We start from the raw sequence: 25,634 nt of genomic DNA on the forward strand, positions 1-25,634 counted from the left end.
TCTTTACATGCCTTATTAGACACAAGAGCTACAACCAGTAATTGCCGGAAAAATACAATTCCTGTAGAAAAATGAGAACCAATGAAAATTCTAATTAGAATGGTAGGAATATATGGTAATGAAACCATTATTCATGTACAAAAATATATAATTTGATTAATGAGATATGAAAAAAACCATATCACTAATCAAAAGAAATTTTTTGAAAAATCTCTTCCTACACTTTCAAAAACTTTAGTTGAAAAAACAACTAAAACTGAAGAATTATTATTGAGGTCTTTCATATACATAGATTGATTTATCTTTAAAATAGGTTTTTTAACAATAGAGGAGATAAACAATCTTCTTGATATATGTCAATATTTTTTTGATAAAGAGAAAATAAATAATATTTTAGTAGAAGTATATAGATTAAGTTTACATAGTAAAGCTTATCATGTCTTACCTACAAAAATATTTTTAAATATTCATAGAAAAATTTGCATTCCGTAAAATCAAATTAAAAATGATTTTTTCAAATATTATATTCAAGCCTATTTAACTATGAATATTTCAGAAGAAACCTATCATGTTATAAAGTTCAGGTTTGATCATAAACCATTCGATATAAATAGTATTGAATGGGGATTTGTTAGACAACTAGTATTACACAAATCTTCTTTACATCTTATAAAAGATTTTCTAGCTTTTATTAAATCTCAACTAAGAGATTTAGAAAGGAAAAAAAGAATATTTCTTATTGAAATAGATAGTCTTATTGGTATTTTTGACAGAGAAAAATTGTCAACCATATCAAATTTGGCATATAAATATGGTATCAAATCATTATTGTCTTCTTAGTGTAATAGGAGAACAACCACAAGAATTGAAACAATCAATTGATAAATGCATCAATGATCTTGCCTATTATCAAATACAAGCAGGAGTTGATTTGAAAGTCACAGCTGAATTTATTCTTCATGAAAGTGGAAATAGACTTTGAACTGATGGAAAAAGAATAATGGTTGAAGACTTTACTTTAGAAGAAACCATATTTGATGAAGAATCTATACCGTTATTAAACAAGATAGCAAATATGGAAATTGAGGACTATCCTTGTTTTATAATTGAATAAATCAAAAGGACACCAACGTGGAATAGAGCAATGTTAACATCTTGTTTGGTGACGCATATGAGCAGAATTGTAAAGAGCAGGTTGGAACAATTTTTGCATTGTTCAGTTGCAGTGTTCGTAAAGATCCAAAGGTATCAACTTTCTCATGTTTTGATTGGCTTATGTTGGGTACTCTTCATGAAGAAAGTAATATCTTCTGTATCATTTTTTAGGGATTGGGATTTTCCTTGAGTGCTACTGCATCCAACCAAATGCTAGAGATCGGTACTTCAGCTGACTATGGAGTTTGTAAGGGAAAGAGAAAGGATGGGATGGCTTGTACGGTCATCGTAAATAAGTATGCTGCATCTATTCCTTAAGGCTCTTTTGATATATTGTCTGTCTTTGCCCAATGGACCCTGTATACTTTACATGGTCTAGAAATGGGATCGAGAGAAACATCTAGTTTGTACTAAATGGTATACGTGATAGAATGATCTGAGTGATGTAATGTAAGAGCAACAAGGTTCTCAGAAAGATGTTAGTAAGCTCTCTGAATGAATGATTGTGGTCTATCTCTCCACTTATGCTTGCAATATTGATCTTTACCTTGTTTGAAGTTTGTTTTCACTGCATGGTAATGTGCTGAATGTTTGCAGTGTGGATTGATGAATTATGTAGTTAAGCAAGAAGCAAAGAACTTTTGAGAATCTTTGATACAAAATTAGATGTGACATCATGAAGTTTCATTCTCATGTTTGTTCATCCAATGCAATTTGGTATCGTATGTTTTACCATGCAGCATGTTAAACAACTTTCTAACCATTTGAATATCGAGGCTCCATGCTATCCAGTTTTCTTTGGATGTTTGTCTATGTAGTGTATCTCTTTCTGAATCTACTTTTAATGTGTTATGTTATTTCAGATGTAAAGTTGCTTACTGTCAATATCACAAATCGGTAAGCACGACGTTACTTTTATCTTCGTCTTGTTTTACCAACATCACTGGAGTAGGATGTAATTCATCCCTAGATAACTCTTTTCTGTTATGCCATGTAGAAAGCATCAAGCGAACTGAGCTATTGGGTGATCCTTTTCATTTTTTTTATCCTTCTGTTGTCAAGTTAAATGGTTCAATCCACTACTTTTCTAATTTTCATGAGTGACATTGTTTTTCTCTTGCAGGAACTTGAGAACAGCATTTAGAAATCCTCCTAGATCAGAAGGGATATACACGGTTGATCCTCTATCTGATAGAATAGACTCGAAAAAGTCCTCTAAGCCGGTTAAACTACTGTCTGTAGAGGCACTCAAACGGGCACTAAGGTACGCTACTGGCAGCATCAATTATATCTCTTATGCAACTAGAAGCCCATTTAGAGATATAACAAAGAAGAGAATCAACTGATCAATTTGATATGTACTTGAATGAACAGCAATGGAGATAAGGTGACAACAAACAGACACTACCAAGGCATAAGATTTCTTAATGCAATTACAGGTGTTTGATTTATAAACCCTCAAGCCACTTGCATATCTATACAATATCCCGTCATTGATAATTGTGGACACCAATTTTTGTCCATATGCATATAGTATATATATATTATTATATGCATATATATATATATATATATATATATATATTTACTTAAATTAATATATTTTTTTTTCTCTTTACAGACCCATCACAACAAGGCCCAGCAGAAATGTGTGAGGCCCGATAGACCTAGCTTTTCACCCCGAAGACTCCCAAACGCCGCTTCTCATCCAGGTTGGTCAAACCGTCGCTTCTCACGCAACCAACGCTAAACTCCTCGGCACCACGACGACGTGTGAACACCAACAAAGCAAGCAACCTTTAGACTCTCAACAACCCGAGACTTTTACTCGGAATCGGATTCTAAAAAATAGTGTTTTTTTCAGTATAAATAAACATGTAACTACACGAATTTTAGGGGGAGATCATAGAGAGTACACATCCTATTACACACGATTACTGGCGAGAGATTTACACATAAAGATCACACACGAAAATACAGAGATTCCAAGGGGAAATACAAGGTTTTATTTCTTAGAATTGTCATACGAAATACAGAATATGGAACATACCCACATGCAACCATAAAGGAGAGCTTTTTCGGAAAAAAAGAAGAGGAAACCCGGAAGAACCAAAACAGAGATCTAAACGAAAAATCCAAACAAAAAAAGATTCAAAGAAACTCACCTTTAGACAAAGATCCGACCACCATTGTTTCTCCGGAGCGACCATATTCCAGCCTCGAAGGTTTCGAAATCTCCAGATTCTGGAATGAAATGGGTTAAAGCATTTCTGCTTGGCTGATCTCAACTGGAACGGAAGAAACAGTGGCGTTGTTTTCGTTTTGGTTCTCTCCACCGAGAAGCATAACCAATCTTTGTTGCTGCAACTTCCATTATAAATCTTGGTTTATTGAACTTAAAGACTCAATTGAAAAAGCATATTATTTTTTTTAATATTTAAACAATGTACTACATTTCGTGGAATTGAAAATAGATAGACAAGCAGAATATCAATAGAAATGCGTGTCATGATGGTGGTGATGTACTAAGTTATTATATTTTATTCTTATTTTATTTTGTTATTTTTTTCCTTTTCTTAATCATATATTTTTCTATTATGTTTTCTTTTATTTTTTTTTATTTCTTTTCATTTTTTAAATCTAGTTAGCTTTTTATTTCTTTTTATTTTTTATTTTTTTGGTTTGTTTTCATTTATTTTTCATATTTTTACTAGTCATTTTTGTATTTCATTATTATTTATTTCTATTGTAATCCTACTAATTTACTTTGGTGTTCATATCCAAGAGAAATGGGCTTCTAGCAAAAACCTTTATGGGATATGAACTTTGGGTTTTATTACTACTGGACTTCAGCTCCTTTATTTATTACCCATTAAACCCATCTATTCTTCTTGTTTGCTTAGGTGGTTTATTAATTCTTTAAACCCCTCTCGATTTTAGCATTTTACCAATCCAAGAAACGCTATTTATTATAGAACTCTACGTACAAGAATATTTTATTATTTTATTTTTTTTTTATTTTTTTTATATTTTTCCTTTGATTTCTTTTTGTTCATTTATTTATTTATACTTTTTTTTAAAAAAAATTAAATTCTTTTTCTTTTTCTTTCTTTTGATTTATTTAATATTTATTTATTTATTTTCTCTAACATTTTTAACTTTGTAGAGAAATTCCAACTGATCAAAGGTAAACAATTCGAATCGAATACTTTTTAAATTTTAATTTAAATTACAAATTTTCGCAATTAAGACAACCGATGAATTAATTGGTACCGAAAGGGCGGTTCAAGGGTGCTAATCATTCCTTAACCGTAACCGACTCCCGAATCCGATACGTTTCTGGTTAAACGCAGATCAGGTAAGATGGTGTCCTACTCACCTAAATTCGTTTTAAAATGGTTGGTGGCGACTCTAACCCACTCATTTCAAGTCGAAGCCCAATTCCGGGTCCAACCAAAAGACGGCCGCGACAGCTTGGCGATTCCGCTGGGGACAGGTAAATGAGTCATGTCGAAATTAATTTTTGGTTGTCTTTTTAAGCGAAAATTATAAATTTTAATTTTAATTTATTTATTCGATTTCAATTATTTACCTTTGATTATTTTTCAAATGACATTTTTTCCAATGATTTAAGATTTTTGAAAAGTTTCCATCTAAGGCTCTATACCCAAGCTCCGAACCCTTTTAAGTGGGGGTGAAAGCGACGCCTTCGTAGGAATTTATTCTCCGTATGGGCATAAGGTAATATTTCCTCTCGAGTTTAACTTAGTCCATATAAGCTTGTAATGAGCTTAGGACTAAGGGTCTGGCAAGCCCAAGGGAGCACCAGCAAGGAGAATTCGAGTACCTCTTTAGAACCTAAACAGGGAGAGTACAGGGAATTTGAGCCCACCCCAAAACCCTATTCCAAACCCTAGGTTGTTTTGTTTCCTGCTTTACTTTCTGTTGAAGGCATGCAAACTAGACAAATATGCGGTTAGGATTTGTTTGAAATTAACATGCAGGATAGAGATCATGTTTGGGTAGGAAAAATAAGCATGTGGGTAGATATAATGTCGGGTAGAATTTTCATTTTCATAAAATTTTTATTATCTTTATCTCACTAACTTTTTCCTTTCATTTTTGTTCTTTTTCATTTTCGTCACTTGCATCATTCAAAAGGGGTGTTGATCCACTAAAATGTGTTTGTTAAACATAAATAATTTGCATTAATGGAAAAAGGGGTTGTAATACAAGAGATGAAAATGCAGAGGATAATCTACAAGGAGACTATGTGTCACATTCAATCCAGAAGACGTGGTGCCCACAATTGAAGAGTATATCACTCTGATGCATTATAAAGGACTCAAAATGAATTGGTTCTACATCAAGCAATGAAAGTCTATCTTTGAAGAACTGATTGGAAGAGGTTGTAGGGGCAATATGAAGGTTATTGATCTTAGGAGTCCCTTCAAAGACGAAAATGGAAAAATGATAGTTGGAGTTGGAGACCATTGCTGACGAATTCAAGAAACAGACAAATGAACTTCACATAGTTCCTATTAATTGAGGGCTCCAATGACGTATTCTTTGGGAATAGATTCAACAAAAGATAAATGCCAGAGATGCAGTCATTCTAGACTTCTTGGGCCAGTACAAAAAGCAACTTAACATTTTCACGGTTCATCCAAAGAAGCCAGAGCGGTTCGACAGGTTATTCAACCAGTGACAGACGAAAACAGAAGACTAGTCAACATGTCAGAAACTGTCAGTATATTTTTGTCTCTTAAAAGATAAAACACTTTTGTCCCCAATAAGAATTATTTATAATAACAGACATGTTTTTGGATCAATGCCTCTAACATTGCATGCATCATGCATTCATGCACATTTCGCATTATTTTTCTCTTTTTTATTACATTCACATGTCTCATAAAAAATGGGAACATTTCGATTCTATTCCCAAGACTTACAAGGAACTTTACAAACAACTTGTGACACCCACGTAGTGTCACTATACCCGGTGGAACCCATGAAGCCCCTATACCCCAAGTGGTATGATGAGAATGCTCATTGTGAATATCACGGCGGTGTCCCATGGCACACAATTGAGAACTGTTACGCATTCAAGAGAATCATGCAGAAGATGTGTAACAAGAATCGGATTGACTTCAGCAACTCGGGGTCATCCAAGTGAAGAAGATCATTTCATCATTTGAGGCATTTTGTTTGTTTTTTGTAAATATATTTGAATAAATTTATGTTACTTTAAAGATGACGAGCAATGAATCACATCTGCCAAAGACCCTCGAGTTCGATTACACTCAGCTTCGAGGGCACATCATTTACAGTATAAATCAAGGCTAGAAGAGTTATCTGTCACCAAAAGACCTTCGAGTTCGACTACGCTCAGCTCCAAGGCACATCATTTGCAGCATAGCTTAAGTCGAGAAGGGCGCCAACTGAAGACCTTCGAGTTTGATTATACTCGGCTCAGAGGCAAACCAAAGTTACAGAATAACTCAAGGCAAGAAGAGCTATCTGTCAATAAAATTGTCGAGTTTGATTCCATTCAGCTCGATGACACCTCAATCACACTATTGTCCGGCTGCAATCGAGGTTTTCAGGTCGAGAAGAGGACCTGGGTTAACCGTGCATTAGTGACAAGAAACCACTTTCCGACAGCATAGCTTAAGTCGAGAAAAGCCATCTGTCGACAAGGACCTTTCGAGTTCGATTTCATTCAGCTCGGAGGCCTATCAACCACACGGTGGAGTCAAAGAACTACTTTACAGTCGAATTTTTAACCAAGGTCTTTAAACCGAGAAGAATACCGGAGTTGACTACAATTTGGCAACGAGAAGCCACATTCTGATTCAAATTCTGAATTGCAGCTTCAATAACATATTATTTCGAGATGGATTCGACTTCGCGACGGATGAGTTATCCGCAACTCAATTCGACAGGGAGTTATTCTTAATTGAAATATCATAGTCAATTTTCAACTCCACCAAATGAAAATTTATGTTCTTTTATCTTTGTCTTGTTTTTCGTTCCACGAAAAAGGACAAAGAGGGGCAGCTGTGGACACCAATTTTTGTCCATATACATATAGTATATATATTATATATATATATATATATACTTAAATTAATACATTTCTTTTTTTCTCTTTACAAACCCATCACAACAAGGACCAACAGAAATGTGTGAGGCCCGATAGACCTAGCTTTTCACCCCCCGAAGATTCCCAAACGTCATTTCTCATCCAGCTTGGTCAAACCTCCGCTTCTCACTCATCCAACGCCAAACTCCTCGGCACCACGATGACGTGTGAACACCAACAAAGCAAGCAACCTTTAGACTCTTAACAACCCGATAGTTTTACTCTGAATAAGATTCTAAAAATAGTGTTTTTTTCAGTATAAATAAACATGTAACTACACGAATTTTAGGGGGGAGATCACAGAGAGTACACGCCGTATTACACACGATTATTGGCGAGAGATATACACACAAATATCACACACGAAAATACAGAGATTCCAAGGGGAAATACAGGGTTTTATTTCTTAGAATTTTCATACGAAATACGGAGTATGGAACATACCCACATGCAACCATAAAGGAGAGCTTTTTCGAAAAAAGAAGAGGAAACCCGGAAGAACCAAAACATAGATCTAAACGAAAAATCCAAACAAAAAAAGATTCAAAGAAACTCACCTTTAGACAAAGATCCGACCACCATTGTTTCTCCGGAGTGACCATATTCCAGCCTTGAAGGTTTCGAAATCTCCAGATTCTAGAACGAAATGGGTTGAAGTTTTTCTGCTTGGCTGATCTCAATTGGAACGGAAGAAACATTGGTGTTGTTTTCGTTTTAGTTCTCTCCACCGAGAAGCATAACCAATCTTTGTTGCTGCAACTTCCATTATAAATCTTGGTTTATGGAACTTAAAGACTCAATTGAAAAAGCATATTATTATTTTTAATATTTAAACAATGTACTACATTTCGTGGAATTGAAAATAGATGGACAAGCAGAATATCAATGGAAATACGTGTCATGATGGTGGTGATGTACTAAGTTATTATATTTTATTCTTATTTTATTTTGTTATTTTTTTCCTTTTCTTAATCATATATTTTTCTATTATGTTTTCTTTTATTTTTTTATTTCTTTTCATTTTTTAAATCTAGTTAGCTTTTTATTTCTTTTTATTTTTTATTTTTTTGGTTTGTTTTCATTTATTTTTCATATTTTTACTAGTCATTTTTGTATTTCATTATTATTTATTTCTATTGTAATCCTACTAATTTACTTTGGTGTTCATATCCCAGAGAAATGGGCTTCTAGCAAAAACCTTTGTGGGATATGAACTTTGGGTTTTATTACTACTGGACTTCAGCTCCTTTATTTATTACTCATTAAACCCATCTATTCCTCTTGTTTGCTTAAGTGGTTTCTTAATTCTTTAAACCCCTCTCGATTTTAGCATTTTACCAATCCAAGAAACACTATTTATTATAGAACTCTACGTACAAGAATATTTTATTATTATTTTTTATTTTGTATTTTTTATATTTTTCCTTTGATTTCTTTTTGTTCATTTATTTATTTATACTTTTTTTTAAAAAAATTAAATTTTTTTTCTTTTTCTTTCTTTTGATTTATTTAATATTTATTTATTTATTTTCTCTAACATTTTTAACTTTGTAGAGAAATTCCAACTGATCAAAGGTAAACAATTCGAATCGAATACTTTTTAAATTTTAATTTAAATTTCAAATTTTCGCAATTAAGACAACCGATGAATTAATTGGTACCGAAAGGGCGGTTCAAGGGTGCTAATCATTCCTTAACCGTAACCGACTCCCGAATCCGATACGTTTCTGGTTAAACGCAGATCAGGTAAGATGGTGTCCTACTCACCTAAATTCGTTTTAAAATGGTTGGTGGCGACTCTAACCCATTCATTTCAAGTCGAAGCCGAATTCCGGGTCCAACCGAAAGACGGCCGCGACAGCTTGGCGATTCCGCTGGGGACAGGTAAATGAGTCATGCCGAAATTAATTTTTGGTTGTCTTTTTAAGCGAAAATTATAAATTTTAATTTTAATTTATTTATTCGATTTCAATTATTTACCTTTGATTATTTTTCAAATAAATAGTTGTACTGACATTTTTTTCCAATGATTTCAGATTTTTGAAAAGTTTCCATCTAAGGCTCTATACCCAAGCTCCGAACCCTTTTAAGTGGGGGTGAAAGCGACGCCTTCGTAGGAATTTATTCTCCGTATGGGCCTAGCAAGTAACCTTCGGGATTCATATACCTTATGCCTTCGTGTGAATTTATTCTCCGTATGGGCATAAGGGAATATTTCCTCTCGAGTTTAACTTAGTCCATATAAGCTTGTAATGAGCTTAGGACTAAGGGTGCGTTTGGTTCACGGAATGTAAGATTACCAGTGGGAATAAAAGATTACCAGGGAATATGATTACTGGGAATGTTGTATTTTGTGTTTGGTTGGTTTAGCAGGAATGTAAGATTACCGTGTTTGGTTAAAGGAATAAAAGATTATTGGAATGTATATTTGACCAAATTGTTCTTATTATATATTTGTATAATATTACAAATTGTAAAATATTTATATATTTTCTTTAAAAAATTAAATTCATAATATTTATATAATTTTTTTTACAAAATTAAAAATATAAAAAAGGTTTAATGAAAGGATAAATTTTTTTAACCCCTGAACTTCATATAAAATTTTAATTATAGACTTTTTTTGTAAATCTAAAATAATTTAAGGATAAATTTGTAATTTAACTTTCGTAGAATTTTTATTATTCAATGACAGAAGAACGATATTTTTGAAAAAAAAAATAAAAATTTAAGGCTATTTTAGTCCAAAACACCGGTAATGTTACAATACCTAAGGGAATGGAGGTAATGACATTCCCGGTAATATACTCCAAAAAATCTACTATTGGTAATAAAACATTACCGGGAATGAGATTCCCGGCCAACCAAACATGGGAATGTGGGATTCCCATCCCATGGGAATCCCACAATCCTTGAACCAAACACCCCCTAAGGGTCTGGCAAGCCCAATGGAGCACCAGTAAGGAGAATTCGAGTACCTCTTTAGAACCTAAACAGGGAGAGTACATGGAATTATAACCCACCCCAAAACCCTATTCCAAACCCTAGGTTGTTTTGTTTCCTGCTTTACTTTCTTTTGAAGGCATGCAAACTAGACAAATATGCGGTTAGGATTTGTTTGAAATTAACATGCAGGATAGAGATCATGTCCGGGTAGGAAAAATAAGCATGTGGGTAGATATAATGTCGGGTAGAATTTTCATTTTCATAAATTTTTTATTATCTTTATCTCACTAACTTTTTCCTTTCATTTTTGTTCTTTTTCATTTTCGTCACTTGCATCATTCAAAAGGGGTGTTGATCCACTAAAACGTGTTTGTTAAACATAAATAATTTGCATTAATGTAAAAAGGGGTTGTAATACAAGAGATGAAAATGCAGAGGATAATCTACAAGGAGACTATGTGTCACATTCAATCCAAAAGACGTGGTGCCCACAATTGAAGAGTATATCACTCTGATGCATTATAAATGACTCAAAATGAATTGGTTCTACATCAAGCAATGAAAGTCTATCTTTGAAGAACTGATTGGAAGAGGTTGTAGGGGCAATATGAAGGTTATTGATCTTAGGAGTCCCTTTGATTTCTTTTTGTCCATTTATTTATTTATACTTTTTTTTAAAAAAATTTAAATTTTATTTTTTTTGTTTTTTTTCTTTTGATTTATTTAATATTTATTTATTTTCTCTAACATTTTTAACTTTGGAGATAAATTCCAACTGATCAAAGGTAAACAATTCGAATTGAATACTTTTTAAATTTTAATTTAAATTTCAAATTTTTGCAATTAAGAAACCGATAAATTAATTGGTATCGAAATGACGGTTCAAGGGTGATAATCCTTCCTTAACCGTAATCGACTCCCGAATTCGATACGTTTCTGGTTAAACGCAGATCAGGTAAGATGGTATCCGACCCACCTAAATTCGTTTTAAAATGATCGATAGCGACTCTAACCCACTCATTTCAAGTCGAAACCCAATTTCCGGTCTAACCGAAAGACGGCCGCGACAATAATTATGTTGTAAATGCCAGGGGAAATGGGTTCCAAATTACCAAATGGAGCATCTAAAATGACTGGCTCAGAGAAGAGGTAAATCATAAACCTTTCGTCATTGCGGTGATTCGTAACTCTCATCCTTCTTTTCCTTTAAAAATCAATCCGTCACTGTTCAGGAAAGAATCTACCATGAAACAAGACACATCTCTTCAAAGAAACAAACATCTGGACTCTAAAAGAAGGAAAGTTGAGCAGGAGAAAACTCTGGAATTCAGTTGGACTCGGCGATGGGAAACCGATTAACCTATACATTGATTTAAGTACTCCATAACTCCATAATATGTTGCAGAGTTGACTACGCAGGCTAATTCCTGTTTTATGAGTTCCAACAACTGTTTAACTTACGAGTTTTGGGCTGAAGGTATGTAGGCATAAGTTGGATGGAATATAAGCCATATCCATTCCTTTGAACAAAATTATTATGTGATCCCAAATCCAGGTACATGGTGAACTAACCATAAACTTTAGGGTAATTAAAGGGAAAAAAGATATCATAATGGGGTATTGTGTGATAAAAAAATGATTGACCAACCAACATAAGAATGATGATTATGTGTAAGGAATTGATTGGATTTGCAGGGCTAATTGGTAGGAGGAAACAAAATAGGGTGTTCAAACGGGTAATTCGGTTAACCAACCGAACTAAATTACCTAAATTCCATTAATCAAAAATTTTCTTCATTAACCGTTAATCGATCTGAATTTTTTCTTAAAAAAATTAACCTTAACCGAACTAATTGATCAGTTAAGTTAATTAACCAAATTAACCGAAATTTATAAATAATATATAAATAATATATACTATATATTTAATATTTTTTTGGTTATTCAATTAATTTGGTCGGTTAATTCGGTAAAAATTAAGTTTAAATGCCCCTAAAGTTAAATAATATATATAATATTAAATATTTAATAATTTTAATTAATTAACCGATTTCGAACTGAATTAACTAAAGCCAAAATTTAAAGAAGAAAAAAATCATTAATCATTAACCGATCGAATCCAAAATTAATAGACAAAAATTTTAATTCGATAGGTTAATTCAGTTTTAACCGAATATTGAATACCTTTGGCACGGCATCTCAGGACAGTGCCAGGCACAATAGTAGGATGGCAGTTGGTTATCCATGCACATGGAGTTGGTGGTGAATGGCCCATGTGCTTTGAGAATTTTAATCCTCTCTCTCTCTCTCTCTCTCTCTCTCTCTCTCTCTCTCTCTCTCTCTCTCTCTCTCTCTATATATATATATATATATATATATATATATATATATATATATAATTGTACTGTTAGTTGGCCTAATTCTATACTTATATGATTTGGAATCATAAAAAAAACACACAATTGCACTTTGTCCACTAAGTATCCCTACTACAACTCCCTTGATTTAAACATCCTAGAAACATATTTTTTGGGTACACTACCTATTTGGTCATCTATCTATTACTTAATTTATGTTTTGGTCACTTAATTATTGTGTTTTTAAAATCATACTTAATGTAATGTTTTGTTTCTATTTTGGTTACTCGTTCAAAAATTAATAATGCTATTAATGTAGTACTATAAGGTAATACCATGTTAGTATTGAAAATAATTGAAAATGATATGTTAGCATTAATATTTTTTAAATGTGAATGGCCAACATAAAAATAGAACGTAATATTAAATATAATTTTTAAAAAATAGTTGAGTGACAAACAAAAATTACGTAATAGGTAGGTAATCAAATAGGTAATTTATCGTATCTTTTAAAAAAGAAAATGATTCTTGCATATAATCATGATTTAACTTAATGATTAATTATCATCTAATTATATACTGATTTACAATAAGGCCTAAGGTTGCCTCATTGGGTACTGTAGAGGGTAGGAGGTATCTATAAAAGACATGTGTGGCAGCAAGACCCATGTAGCTAGGTTAATTTGTCACCTAAATTAATGTCTTACTAGGCCAATTCTAATACAATATTGAAGCTAAGACAAAGTGTTTGGTGATGAATTTTACCCACTTCTTAAACCAGTTGATTAGGTGACCTGTAGAGGGGAGAGGCCCGAGAGTGTTTGGTAGCACATTTATGATGAGGTGTGTTTGCTTGGGTTTTGGATTTTTATTATCCAAATTTGATTTTCTTTTTCTAGGATTAATTGCATTATACATCCATCAGTCCTTAACTCTGAAAATATCTTGATCGAGTCATCATTTTTATTAGATAAAATAAGATTTAATTAAAATAATAATATAGAAAAACATTATTGTAATTATATAATATATAATAAATAATTATAATATCATCTTAAGCTAGATTGAATCGAGTTTTTTTTTTACCTTATACTCAAAGTTGACTCAATTCAAATTCAAATTTTTAAAGAATAAAGTTAAATAGAAACCTATTTGTAACTTGGGGTCATATCCTGGCCTTTGAAGCAACTAACAAGCGTGTCACCTTCTCAAACCATTGGCCAAAACCACTAAATAAACAGTAACGATAATGAACGATGATGATGCAGCCATAACTTTGTTGAGATGTCGTAGTTGATGCTTCAATGTTGCAGTTGATTAGGTGCCCCTTTTAATCAACTTAACAACCACCATTAACGAATCAACCTTACTTGTGGGTTCTCCATCAGATCGCGACGGCCATTGCGTCAAGAGAAATCGAAGAAACGTAATCTTTTACCCGCAGACAAAGACAGAGTCGCATCACTTTTTTCTTTTCTTTTTGGATCAAAATTTGGGATTACCCCATTTTTTGGTGCGTCGGAAGAATTGTTGTTGATTTTTTTTTTCACTTGAAACCCAAGATTCCATCTTTCAAATCTCTGACTCCCGAGGTTTTTGATTTACTTTTAGGAGCTCTGATTCGTGAACAAGTGAAGCTGTCGCCCACCTGTTTGTGTTTTGGCCTGTGAGAGTGAAAATCCAAAGTTACTTCAAGGAAATAATTTACACAACTTGCTAATGGCCCAAGCAATGGAGTTTTTTGTATTTGACCGACCCATGTTAAAATATCAAGGGCTAAATTATGGTTTTGACACTTCAATTATGTTCAGATTCGAGATTTAAGCCCTACACCTTGATTTCATATAATTTGATCATCTACTATTAAAATTTCATTAGTTGGTACAAATATTAATGTCATTAAAGATTCTGATTAAAATGTTGATGTAGGCGGTAATCAAACAACCTCAATGTCAAAAGAATTATTATTATTCCTTAAGGTATTAGATTCGAGCACTATGAATGTTAAAATATACGGGTTCAATGTTAAATAACTAAAAGTTATCTTTAAACAAATATTATCTTTGACTTACTCCAAATTAATAAAAATTATTGACGTAGAATTTCTTAAAAACACCGTTTCAACATAGTAAAATTTACGCAAGTTAGGGATGAGATCAATTCGATGGATTAGATTTCTTGAAATTTTTAGAGCAAATTTTAAATCATTTTCACTGTTCAAGGATATATAATTATCTTATTTTATAAAAAAATAAAAATTAAATGAAAAAATAAAATTCTATTCGGCTCAGATAATTATAATTTTTAAGTTAAAATTAAATAAAAAAATTCAATTCTTAAAAATATCGAATTATACAAAATCAAAATGTAAAGATTATGCTTTTTGAGATGTAGTGATAGTTGGGCAAAGAAGATTTTAAAATTACGTGATGATTATATTTTGTTGGTGCTCTAGATGAGATTAATCAATTATCTCTACCCATGTCACGGCTCATGTTCTCCAAACATAGTATTGCTTTGCAAAATATATAATAGTAATTAATTATTTATTAAGTTTTTGTTGACAAATTGAGATTAAATAATGTTATAGTATATGCTTAAACACAAATTAATTAATTATGTTTATTCATGTCACGGCTCCATGTTCTCCAAACATAATATCAAGTTGGAAAATATATAATATTAATTACACACCTCATTTAATATTATTTTAGAGACTGTCAAGATGTCAGAGGAGTGAAGAGAGTCTACGGTGATACCAATCTATAAGAATAAAGGAGATCCCCAGCGCTGTGGCAACTACAGAGGTATTAAACTACTCAGCCATACCATGAAGCTATGGGAAAGAGTGATAGAGACTAGGTTGAGACAGGTTACTAGGGTTTCGAAAAACCAATTTGGCTTTATGCCAGGCAGGTCTACTACAGAGGCGATTCATCTACTTCGACGGCTTATGGAGAAATATAGGGGAAAAATAGAGATATTAACATGGCGTTCATTGACCTTGAGAAGGCGTATGATAGTGTTCCCAGCGATACGATCTGGAAGACCTTGGAAACGAGACGGATCCCAACAACATATATCCGGGCGATTTGTGATATGTACTGTAGATCTACTACTTACGTCAGGACTACAGTTGGCGACACCGAGACATTCCCGGTGGAAATCGGACTCCACCAGGGGTCGACACTTAGCCCTTACATCTTCACCTTAATTATGAACGACATCTATTGTGCGACACCAGATGGTGTTCCATGGTGTATGCTTTTCGCTGACGACATTGTCCTAGTTGCTGAAACAAAAACTGAGCTGAATAGTAGACTGACTGCCTCGAAGACTGCTTTGGAAGAAAAAGGTCTAAAGATTAATATTGAAAAGACATAGTATTTATGTTCAAACTTCAGTGGGAACCAAAACGATGAGGATGTAGACGTATGCATAGAATGAAACGTTATCCCCTCAAAGGAATGTTTCAAGTACCTAGGGTCTATGATACATAAAGATGGGGGTGTATATGATGATGTTACACATCGTATAAAGGCAGGATGGCAAACGTGGAGGGCTGCTACTAGAGTTTTGTGTGACAAGAAGGTGCCTCTAAAACTTAAGGGAAAATTTTATAGAATGGCAATAAGACCAGCGCTGCTGTATGGATCAGAATGTTGGGCAATCAATAAGGATCACAAAAGGAGGATTGAGGCCGTAGAAATGAGAATGCTTCGATGGGCATGTGGTAGGACTCTGTGGGACGTGACACCAAACTCTGTTATTAGGATGTCCTTGGGGGTGGTGCATGTATCCGAAAAATTGAGGGAGGGAATACTACGGTGGTTTGGGCATGTCCTTAGGCGACAACCGTCGGATGTGGTCAGGAGGGTAAAGTCGATTACAGTCGACGGTGCCAAAAGGAGAGGACGACTAAGGCGGAAGTGGGAAGACTGCTTGAGATTTGATTTGAAGGATTTATCCCTTACCGAGGACATGACCTCTGATAGGAAAATATAGATACTTAAAACCAGGGTAGCCGAGTAGTGCAAGTCACAGGCATAGGGTCTAACATCTCTGTCTTCTTTTTAATGCCTTTGTAATAATTTCCATGACTTCTACTGTATATACGTTTCTGTCATTAGAATTTATGTAGGCTTAGAACTAGGGTAGCGGAGTACTGTTGCCTTAGTTTAGGTTTTAACCCATTTGACTTTATTCCTTCTCGTAGCTTGTTATCGTTGACTTCTATGTATCTCTCTTCAGGTTTTCTTTTTTTAAATTTAGCCAGGTCTTACGATTTTGTCTATATGCATAGATTTATTTTCAGGGATTACTTCCCATTACAGAGGCGCATATGAAGATTGTTTAACTATGTATTTATACATGCATTGCATTTTATCTTTATTTTTAATTTTTTGACTGCCGGAGGTCTTCCACAGAGTTGCTCTCAATCTTGGCGTTGGGGGCTGCCTACTTACTACCTTACCTCCCCTTACCCCCATTGCATATGAAAATAGGGTTTTGTTGTTATTGTTGTATTTGTTTGTAAATTTATTTAGAATAAAATCAGGATATAATTTAATTGATTTTAATTTTATCGGGATTGAAATGTAAATGGAAGTGGGCGGAGGATCTGGTATGTAAATAATAATAATTTATTCAAGTTGTAAATGTAAGCAGATAGCTGTCAAAGAGCTGTCTCTCCTCTCCTTACCCCTAATTATTCTCTCTCTTTCTTTCGGAATATGTCTTTCATGTCTTCCAGTTTTACTTAGAACTCCATCTTCTTCTTCTTCTTCGTTTATTTCTCTCAAAATCCCACAAGGAAAAAATGTTGTTCCTCAACAACAATAACTAGATTTCGCTTTGATTTTTTCTACTGTTTTGGACAATAATTAAAGGAAAAGATAGCCGAGGGGCGGAGGGGGAGGAACAGCTCTGAAATCACATCACTTTTTCCGGTTTCTCGTGGCGCAAGATGAGTGCTTCGAGGTTCATCAAATGCGTCACCGTTGGTGACGGTGCTGTCGGCAAGACTTGCATGCTCATCTCCTACACCAGCAATACCTTCCCAACTGTAAGTTAACAAAAATAAAAACTTTCCCTTTTTTGTTTGATCCCTGAGATAATATGGGGAATCGAAAGAAAGTCGAAGACCCTTTACTTTGATTTTCATGGAGGTTTCCCCACTTTTTGTTTCCCCGATTTTCGTGGCCACCAGGCATAGACTACACTGGTTTCTTGTGATCAATGTGACTTTTGAGAAAGTTGCTTTCTTTATTGGGTATTTGTTTATTTTTTAGCATTTGATTATACTTATCTTTGGAATCTTAAATTCGATACAGAATATCTTACTGAATAATTGAATCATTCTTCATAAATTGTTTTCAAGTGAAGAATTTCTTAGGGTTTGTTGTTTCAGAAATTTGCTGAAATTTTATTGCCTTCTGCAGTTTACCCTATTATTTTGCCTATTTGTGTTTTGATGATTTATAATCTAGGAAAAAAAGATTACTTTTGGAGATGATGATAACATTTTCATGCTTTGTGAAACAGGATTATGTGCCGACTGTCTTCGACAACTTTAGTGCAAACGTGGTTGTGGATGGGAACACTGTTAATCTGGGATTGTGGGATACTGCTGGTAAGTTTCAATTCCATAAATTCTCCTTATTTATATCTTAGAATGCTTATTGTGGTAGGTCCGATTATATCGTTTATTTTTTTGGTCATGTAACAGGCCAGGAAGATTACAATAGATTAAGACCTTTGAGCTACCGTGGAGCTGATGTCTTCTTGTTGGCATTCTCTCTCATTAGCAAAGCCAGCTATGAAAATGTTGCTAAGAAAGTAAGAATATTGTTTATTAGAGGCTTTTCACTGGTTTCTGAATACGATACTTCCAATTGCTTGACCTGCTAATGCATTATCTTCTTTTCGAACTCTCAGTGGATCCCGGAGTTGAGGCATTATGCACCTGGTGTTCCAATTATTCTTGTTGGGACTAAGCTTGGTTAGATTCTACTCCAATTTTTTATTTTCGATACTTTCAGACCGCTTGATCTGTTCCTTTCAATCAGCTCTTAAATTCTTAATGCAATACTTATTTTCTTTTCGTGTAATATGTTACAGGTAAGGTTGAATTAGTGTAGTGCCTTAGATGACCCCTCCTGTATATTTACCACTGCCTCGTAAAATGTGTGCATTCTAGCACTTCTTTTCAATATAATAGTGTTTTGTTTGCAAGATTTTTATTGATAAATCTACCCTAACTTTTATAACTATGGCCGTGTTCTTTCAGTTTTCTTGTTAAAAATACAAACAATTAGATCTTTTACGGTTCAGTTACTTCTTTCCTTGCCCAAACATTCCTCCTGTCTTTTTTTTTTCTTTCTAAATAGTTTATGTTAGTCTCGTCTTCCACAGCGGTTGTTAACATGGTTTGAAGTAAGGATAAAGTTCCGTAGTTGCTTTTAATAGGACAAGTTTTGGGATATGTACTAGCTTAGTCTTGCAGAACTAGATAGTTTCTCCTAGTGAATCATCAAATGTAATATTTTTCGATACATTAGAAGCTTGTGGAATAATCTAGATGCTTTTATGTCCTCCCAAGCCCCACCCCTTACCAACTCAGGGACCAAGCAAGAAATAAACTAAAGTTTCATGGCTGAAAAATCTGTTTGGGACCACTATTTACTGGTTTTAAGCCACTCTTTGGGAATTATACGAAAGTTGATGTTAACCAAACCTATAAGAAAAGTAGAATATGAACTGAATATAATATTCCTCACCTTAGAGGAAGACATTTGAAGTAAATGGGAAATAAAATAAGCCCAAAATTTCTAAACTGGGGCCTAGTCTATTTTTTTGCACTAAAATTGTACACCCGCTTTTACTTTTGTATAGTCTATCTCACCATCTTGAGCTAGTTAAACTGTGGCTTGAATCATTAATCATGGAGGAAAGAATAATTCTAAATTTTGGAAGGAATAAAACACAAATCCCATGGCAGATGAATAACAAAGGAATGAAGCAACTGCTAGTGGAAGTTTATGTTTTTAGGGGTCAAGGAAGCAATCCATTTTTCGACCTGTAACTCAATTCTTTATGCAGATATGGCATCAACAACTGCTAAATTTGCCTTAAAATTTGTCAGTCTATTAACAGCTGTTACATTTCTTTATGCAGACCTTCGGGAAGATAAGCAGTTCTTCATAGATCACCCTGGTGCAGTGCCCATCACCACAGCCCAGGTACACATTGTCATTGTGCAGCTATTTGTTCATGAATGCTATTTTGGTTGATACTTGATAATGCCAAATCCTAATTTTGACTATTTTCTTTACCTTTTGGAAGGGAGAGGAGTTGAGAAAGCTAATTGGAGTGCCTATTTACATCGAGTGTAGTTCAAAGACGCAGCAGGTACATAAATATTGTTCATTTCAATCTGGAAAATTTATTTGTTTTCGAGTCATGGGAGTGATTTCTGTTAATGGCTTCTTAAAAAAAACAGAACGTGAAAGCAGTCTTCGATGCAGCCATCAAAGTGGTTCTCCAGCCACCGAAGCAGAAGAAGAAAAAGAAGAGAAAGTCACAAAAGGCCTGTTCGATATTGTGATTCACACCATGAAAAACAGTTATGGATGCACGGATGGATACCGTGACCCATTTTGGCACATAAAAATCTGTTAGTCTCTCACCATGTCGATTATCTTTCTCACCTTGAGAAAATAGCCTCCTTTGTGGTATGTATCTGAACTAACAGAACCTGGGAACGCTCTATAATCATCTAAATATGTACCCTTTCTTTTTCATTTTCTCCTGGGATTGTCTTTTGAATTTGTATGTTAATGTCCCTTAATGTCTTGAATTTGGGTTTTACATATGCTTGATCTATTAACTGAAACATGGAGATGAACTATATGTAAGAACCACCAGATTGTTTCCTCTGGCATCTTTTTGATGTAATCTGATCTTTACTACTAATAAGGAGCTGTTAATATTATGTGGTTTGCTTTTGCTTACCTTATTACTTCAATCTTGCTACTTTCATCCTCCTTCCGGTTCACGAACCTCGGTTTAGTCTAGTTGGTTCACGAATTTCATACAATCATGCTAAAAGTATAGTATCGAACTCGTTGAGATGCGTCTTTACGCTGGAAAAATGTCAAATTAACAAGCATAGATACATGAATTGAAGTGATGATTAGTCAGTTTCTGAGAAAGTTTAAAAGATTATGGAGCCAAATGGCTCTCTTTACAGATGGAGTGAGAAGGATGAATTAGACATGGAATCTTTATGTTGAAAAACGTCAATTATAAATATACACGAGACGCCAACAATATCTTATCCGTTCATTGTTTGTGGACGTAAGCATCGGATGGTCAATATCAACTCCCACGCCCATAGAATACCAGCTTTTTTTTTTTTCAATGGGATATATACTGTGCCCACTTTGATCAATATGGGAAGAATTGGTGGACCTATTTTCACATTTCTCTTTCCCAGCACTTTGCAATTCCTCCATTAAATAAGCTATCTTCCCTCTTCTGAAGTTCTCCAAAGAAGCAATTGTCCTCCAATACAGTTTTTGTTCTCCCTGTCTGGAGTTCTCGTTTCTTAATGGCCTCGAAAAGGATACTGAAGGAGCTGAAGGACTTGCAGAGGGATCCGCCGGCTTCGTGCAGCGCAGGTTAGAGTTATAAAACCGAAATCCGATATCTGCAAATTTTCCATTCTTTGTTTGCATGATAAATTTCTAGTTGTATGCAGGTCCTGTGGGTGAGAATATGTTCCATTGGCAAGCAACCATCATGGGTCCAAATGATAGTCCGTATGCTGGTGGTGTTTTCCTTGTGACCATCCATTTCCCTCCTGATTATCCTTTTAAACCTCCCAAGGTACCATCGATTTCTAATACTCCACACATATTCGAATCGGAAGAATCAGAGTTATTGACTTTCGATGATCAAATCCGTGTCTATTATTCAGGTTGCCTTCAGGACCAAGGTTTTCCACCCGAACATAAACAACAATGGCAATATCTGCTTAGACATACTCAAAGAACAATGGAGTCCTGCGCTCACCATATCTAAGGTTTTACTGTCTATATGTTCACTGCTAACGGACCCAAACCCGGATGATCCGCTGGTACCGGAGATTGCTCGGATGTTCAAAACCGACAAGTTCAAGTATGAATCTACAGCGCGGAGCTGGACCCAAAAATATGCTATGGGGTGAAGAAGTAGGTGCCATTAACGAAACCAAGTTCTGATAATATAACATTAGCAACTTTGGTTAGAATAAAACGCAAGTCATTTCTGAGCCTTTTATATTATTCATTTAGGAGTTGTTCTATGCTTATCGAGAGATGAATTATGTCATTGTGAATGTAATAAACTGAATTAGATGAATTGTCCCTGTAATAAAATTTGTTCTTTTATATTATGTTCAGATTTAATATTCTAAAAATTTAATTTAAAATTATAAAAATAGTATGTATTTAAAAATTATTTACAAATTAAATTACTATAATTTATCTTTTGTTAACAATATCTTATAAGTTGATCGATAATCTACAGCAAATCCTCGAGATTTGCCAAAATCTGGAGAATTTTTTAAAAAAATAAATGTTTGAAATTGATTTTATAATTTTAATTTAAGAAACACAACCATATTTCAATTAGAAAATAAACACATATTAATTGAAGAAATCATTCTAAAATTTACAGTTTCTGTATTTATTTCTTGTTCTAAAATTTTAATTATTATCAAATTAGTTTCGTGCAAAAGTTGTAACTTGATTTTTTTTCATAATAAAAAATAGGTAAAAAGACATCAGAGGTCCATGTGCTTTTAAAAAGAAACCATTGTGGTCATCGTATTATTTCTCTCTTAATGTAACCCTTCAACTCAAAAAGCAAACCCAACGTGGCATCGCTTTGTCCAACGTTTTTCATCGTTTGATTGTTACGATACTGACATGATAGCTCATCTATCATGTTTGAGTTACTAATTTAGCCCATCTTTCATGTTATTTGTCATGTTATCAACCATCGTGGATTGTCATATCAACAGTGTGAACCACCACGTCAGCATCATGAACTGTCACGTCAGCACCCTAACGATCAATGATGAAAAATGTTGGTCAAAGGTCATATTGAGACAAAACTAATACGAGGGCCACATTAATGTTTTTTTAAAAGTACAGGGACCTTTGATGATTTTTTACCTAAAAAATATAAATCAAATTACCACGGAAAAACACGAATCCAAAGACAATGGGGCAGTGCTCGTCAACCCGCAATAGCCGGTGTCTGTCATTTCATTTCTCCCCAACGACCTGCGACCGTGGGTTTCGCGCGAAATTTGCCGGTTCCCTCTGTTTTCCCTCTGTTTTGATTGTTCTATAATTGATCTACATTTATATACGAAATAGTATTCAGATTGTTCTATAATTGATTGTTCTTTGGCGGCAATATAATTTTAGAAAAAATTGGATAAAAATACGTATAGGTACTGAATTCAATTGTCTTGTAGATTTGTTCAGTCTATTAAGCAATTTAGCTTCGATCTGGGTTTCCACTTTTTTCTTTGAGCCTGCGGTTTCTAATGCAAATATGATAATGGGTTATAATTTATAATCTCAAAGGGTTAACTTGTTAAGTGCGCAGTGTTGTTGGGGTATTTTTAGATTATTATTTTCTAAAGATTGAATGAACATGGCGATGGTGGTTTGAGGTAGTAACTAAGCTTAAATTGCAGCAAGGGCTGCATTTTTTTTATTATGTTGTGTTTATTACAATTGCAGGGCCATTGTTTGTATCGCGGTCATGCAATAACCGACGATGCTGTCACTGTTATATAACAACAGTTATTCACATCTATTTAAATCTCTGACTTTTTACGATGAATTTTGATGTTTGTACAATCTGTGTTCTAATTTGAAGTTTCAACGTAGATCATGCTTTGGGGCAGAAGTTGTTAGAGGCTTAGAGCGTTATTTAGAGGTATATGAAGGCCTGTGTTCTATAAAGAAGGTTGCTTTCATTACCGAGAACTCAGACATTTTAATGAATTTTCAGTGAAAAGAATGGAAAAAACATACCTGAATTCTCATATTCGGATTTCAGGTTGATCTTAAAGGCCAGATTTATAAAGGAATTCCGATCCGAAAAGTTCTGATTCGAGAAGCGTCGAACTATGCTGCTGTTGCTTTAGTTGTGGGTTAGACAAGATTGGTGCTCTTGGGTAAGTAGCAGTTAAAATAGACCATCTTTTTTGTAGTTTAAATTGGCGTGTTTCTTAGTCTCTTTAGTTAAAAAAGAAAGAAAGAAAGGACAGATTGTTTTCGGGGGTCGGACTTCCACAGCTCGATATTGTGCGAAGCGGTTGCCGACGACTACCGATGTTCTGGCCATGACAATGGAAAACTTTTGGAAAGGTCCAACAACAATACTGAACTACCAGGTCTGGTTTTACCTGTCTTAGGATCAAGAATGTCAGGTGTTAAAGGTGATCCGAGACCGAGTCTTTGTCTATCTAAAAACATTGGTGTTAGAGAATGTCAATCAGACTATGGTGATTCTGAAGTAGGGTCTGAGATTTCATGTTTCGAAGGGATTCAAAGCTCCAACGATGGATCAAGAACCAGTAGTGAAGCTCTGAAGATCGAATTGTGAAGTGTTATCCAAAGATTGAACTATAAGCCCAGTCGGCCCCTCCTCCTGAGGGCCAGTTCGGAAACACGGCATGCAAAGCATGCGAGCAGCATGTCGGTTGTTAAATGGTGATGAACTTGCCAAGTCGTTCCTCGCATGATATGTTCAACAAGCAAGGAAATAGAACTGAGTGAAATAGAAGAGGATAATGATGGGAATGTGACCTATTCATCTATGCTATATGAGTTGCAGAAATGCTTGGATATACTCCTGAAAACGAATTCATCGGATTGTCGATGGTTTAGTTATGGAATTCTAAAAGATGCAAATGATAAATTCACGGGTTTTTATCCCATACTTGCCTTGCAAGCAATGACGTGTTTTTTGTTACTTGTTTTCTAAGATTCTGTTTCGTAGCAGAGAACTTGATCGGAAAAGGATGGAGCAACCAAGTTTTTAAAGGGATCCTTCCTGATGGTAAAGCAATAGTTGTCAAGATTCTGATGTCATCGAAAGTGGCGTGCAAGGATCCCGCAAAAGAGATCAAAATAATCTCCTCACTAAAGCATAAACACATCATGCAGCTCATCGGTGTCTTCATTACAGACCATGATCTAATGTCTGTCTATGATTTCTCATCCAAGGGAAACTTAGAAGAAATTCTGCACGATACAACACTACAGCTTCAATGAGATCTGTCTTTTTTTTCCCTTTGCTTGATAAAAGTTGTCCTAAAACACTACAGCGTAGGGAACAACAAAGCTAAACATGACTTTTGTGGGAACTCCGATATAAAGTTGCTGTCGGGATCGCAGAAAGCCTAAATTATGTGCATAATGAGCTTTCTCTACCTGTTATCCATAGAGATGTCAAGTCTTCAAATATTCTTCTTTGAGATGGATTTGGACCGAAGGTAATTTAAATGATATGTTATTCAAAAATGAAATATGTCACGAATCGTTCACATGGTCATTGTTCATTTTTCCTGGTGTGACAGTTATCAGACCTTGGTTTAGCAATATGGGGACCAATTGATTCATCATTTCTATTTCAAGCTGATGTCGTCGGAACATTTGGATATTTAGCTCCTGAATATTTCATGTACGGTAAAGTTAGTGACAAGACCGATAAACTTTGATAATCTGAAAGGCCAGCAAAGCTTGGCCATGTGAGTAAGAGTCTTCTCTAAAACAAAGTGTTCAGTCCTCATCTACATCTATGATCAAATATGATATCAAGTAATTGAAAAAATTGCAGGCAATTCCATTAATTGAGAGTGGAGATGTTGAAGGCATATTGGATCCTAATTTGATTGGCAATATCAATGAGACTCAACTGCGACGGATGGTTCGAGCTGCAATGCTTTGCATCACACGGTCAGC

General features: G+C 34.5%; 2 protein-coding genes and 1 pseudogene across 2 annotated transcripts; all 3 read left to right on the forward strand.

Moving 5' to 3' along the window:
- Positions 1-17,292: 17,292 nt before the first annotated feature.
- LOC120211394 (rac-like GTP-binding protein ARAC3) lies at positions 17,293-20,350 on the forward strand. Its single transcript, XM_039209935.1, has 7 exons — positions 17,293-17,668; positions 18,148-18,235; positions 18,332-18,441; positions 18,541-18,604; positions 19,780-19,844; positions 19,948-20,013; positions 20,105-20,350. Exons 1-7 carry the CDS (start codon positions 17,570-17,572, stop codon positions 20,207-20,209), a joined length of 597 nt encoding a protein of 198 aa, XP_039065866.1. The 5' UTR covers positions 17,293-17,569; the 3' UTR covers positions 20,210-20,350.
- A 709-nt stretch (positions 20,351-21,059) lies between these two features.
- On the forward strand, positions 21,060-22,034 carry LOC120211395 (ubiquitin-conjugating enzyme E2 10-like). Its single transcript, XM_039209936.1, has 3 exons — positions 21,060-21,284; positions 21,365-21,492; positions 21,584-22,034. Exons 1-3 carry the CDS (start codon positions 21,215-21,217, stop codon positions 21,830-21,832), a joined length of 447 nt encoding a protein of 148 aa, XP_039065867.1. The 5' UTR covers positions 21,060-21,214; the 3' UTR covers positions 21,833-22,034.
- Positions 22,035-23,439: 1,405 nt separating this feature from the next.
- LOC120211285 overlaps positions 23,440-25,634 on the forward strand; it is a 16,053-nt pseudogene continuing 13,858 nt past the window's right edge.

Source organism: Hibiscus syriacus, unplaced genomic scaffold (assembly GCF_006381635.1).
Source record: "Hibiscus syriacus cultivar Baekdansim isolate YM2019G1 unplaced genomic scaffold, ASM638163v2 tig00109972_pilon, whole genome shotgun sequence".
Lineage (NCBI taxonomy): Eukaryota > Viridiplantae > Streptophyta > Magnoliopsida > Malvales > Malvaceae > Hibiscus > Hibiscus syriacus.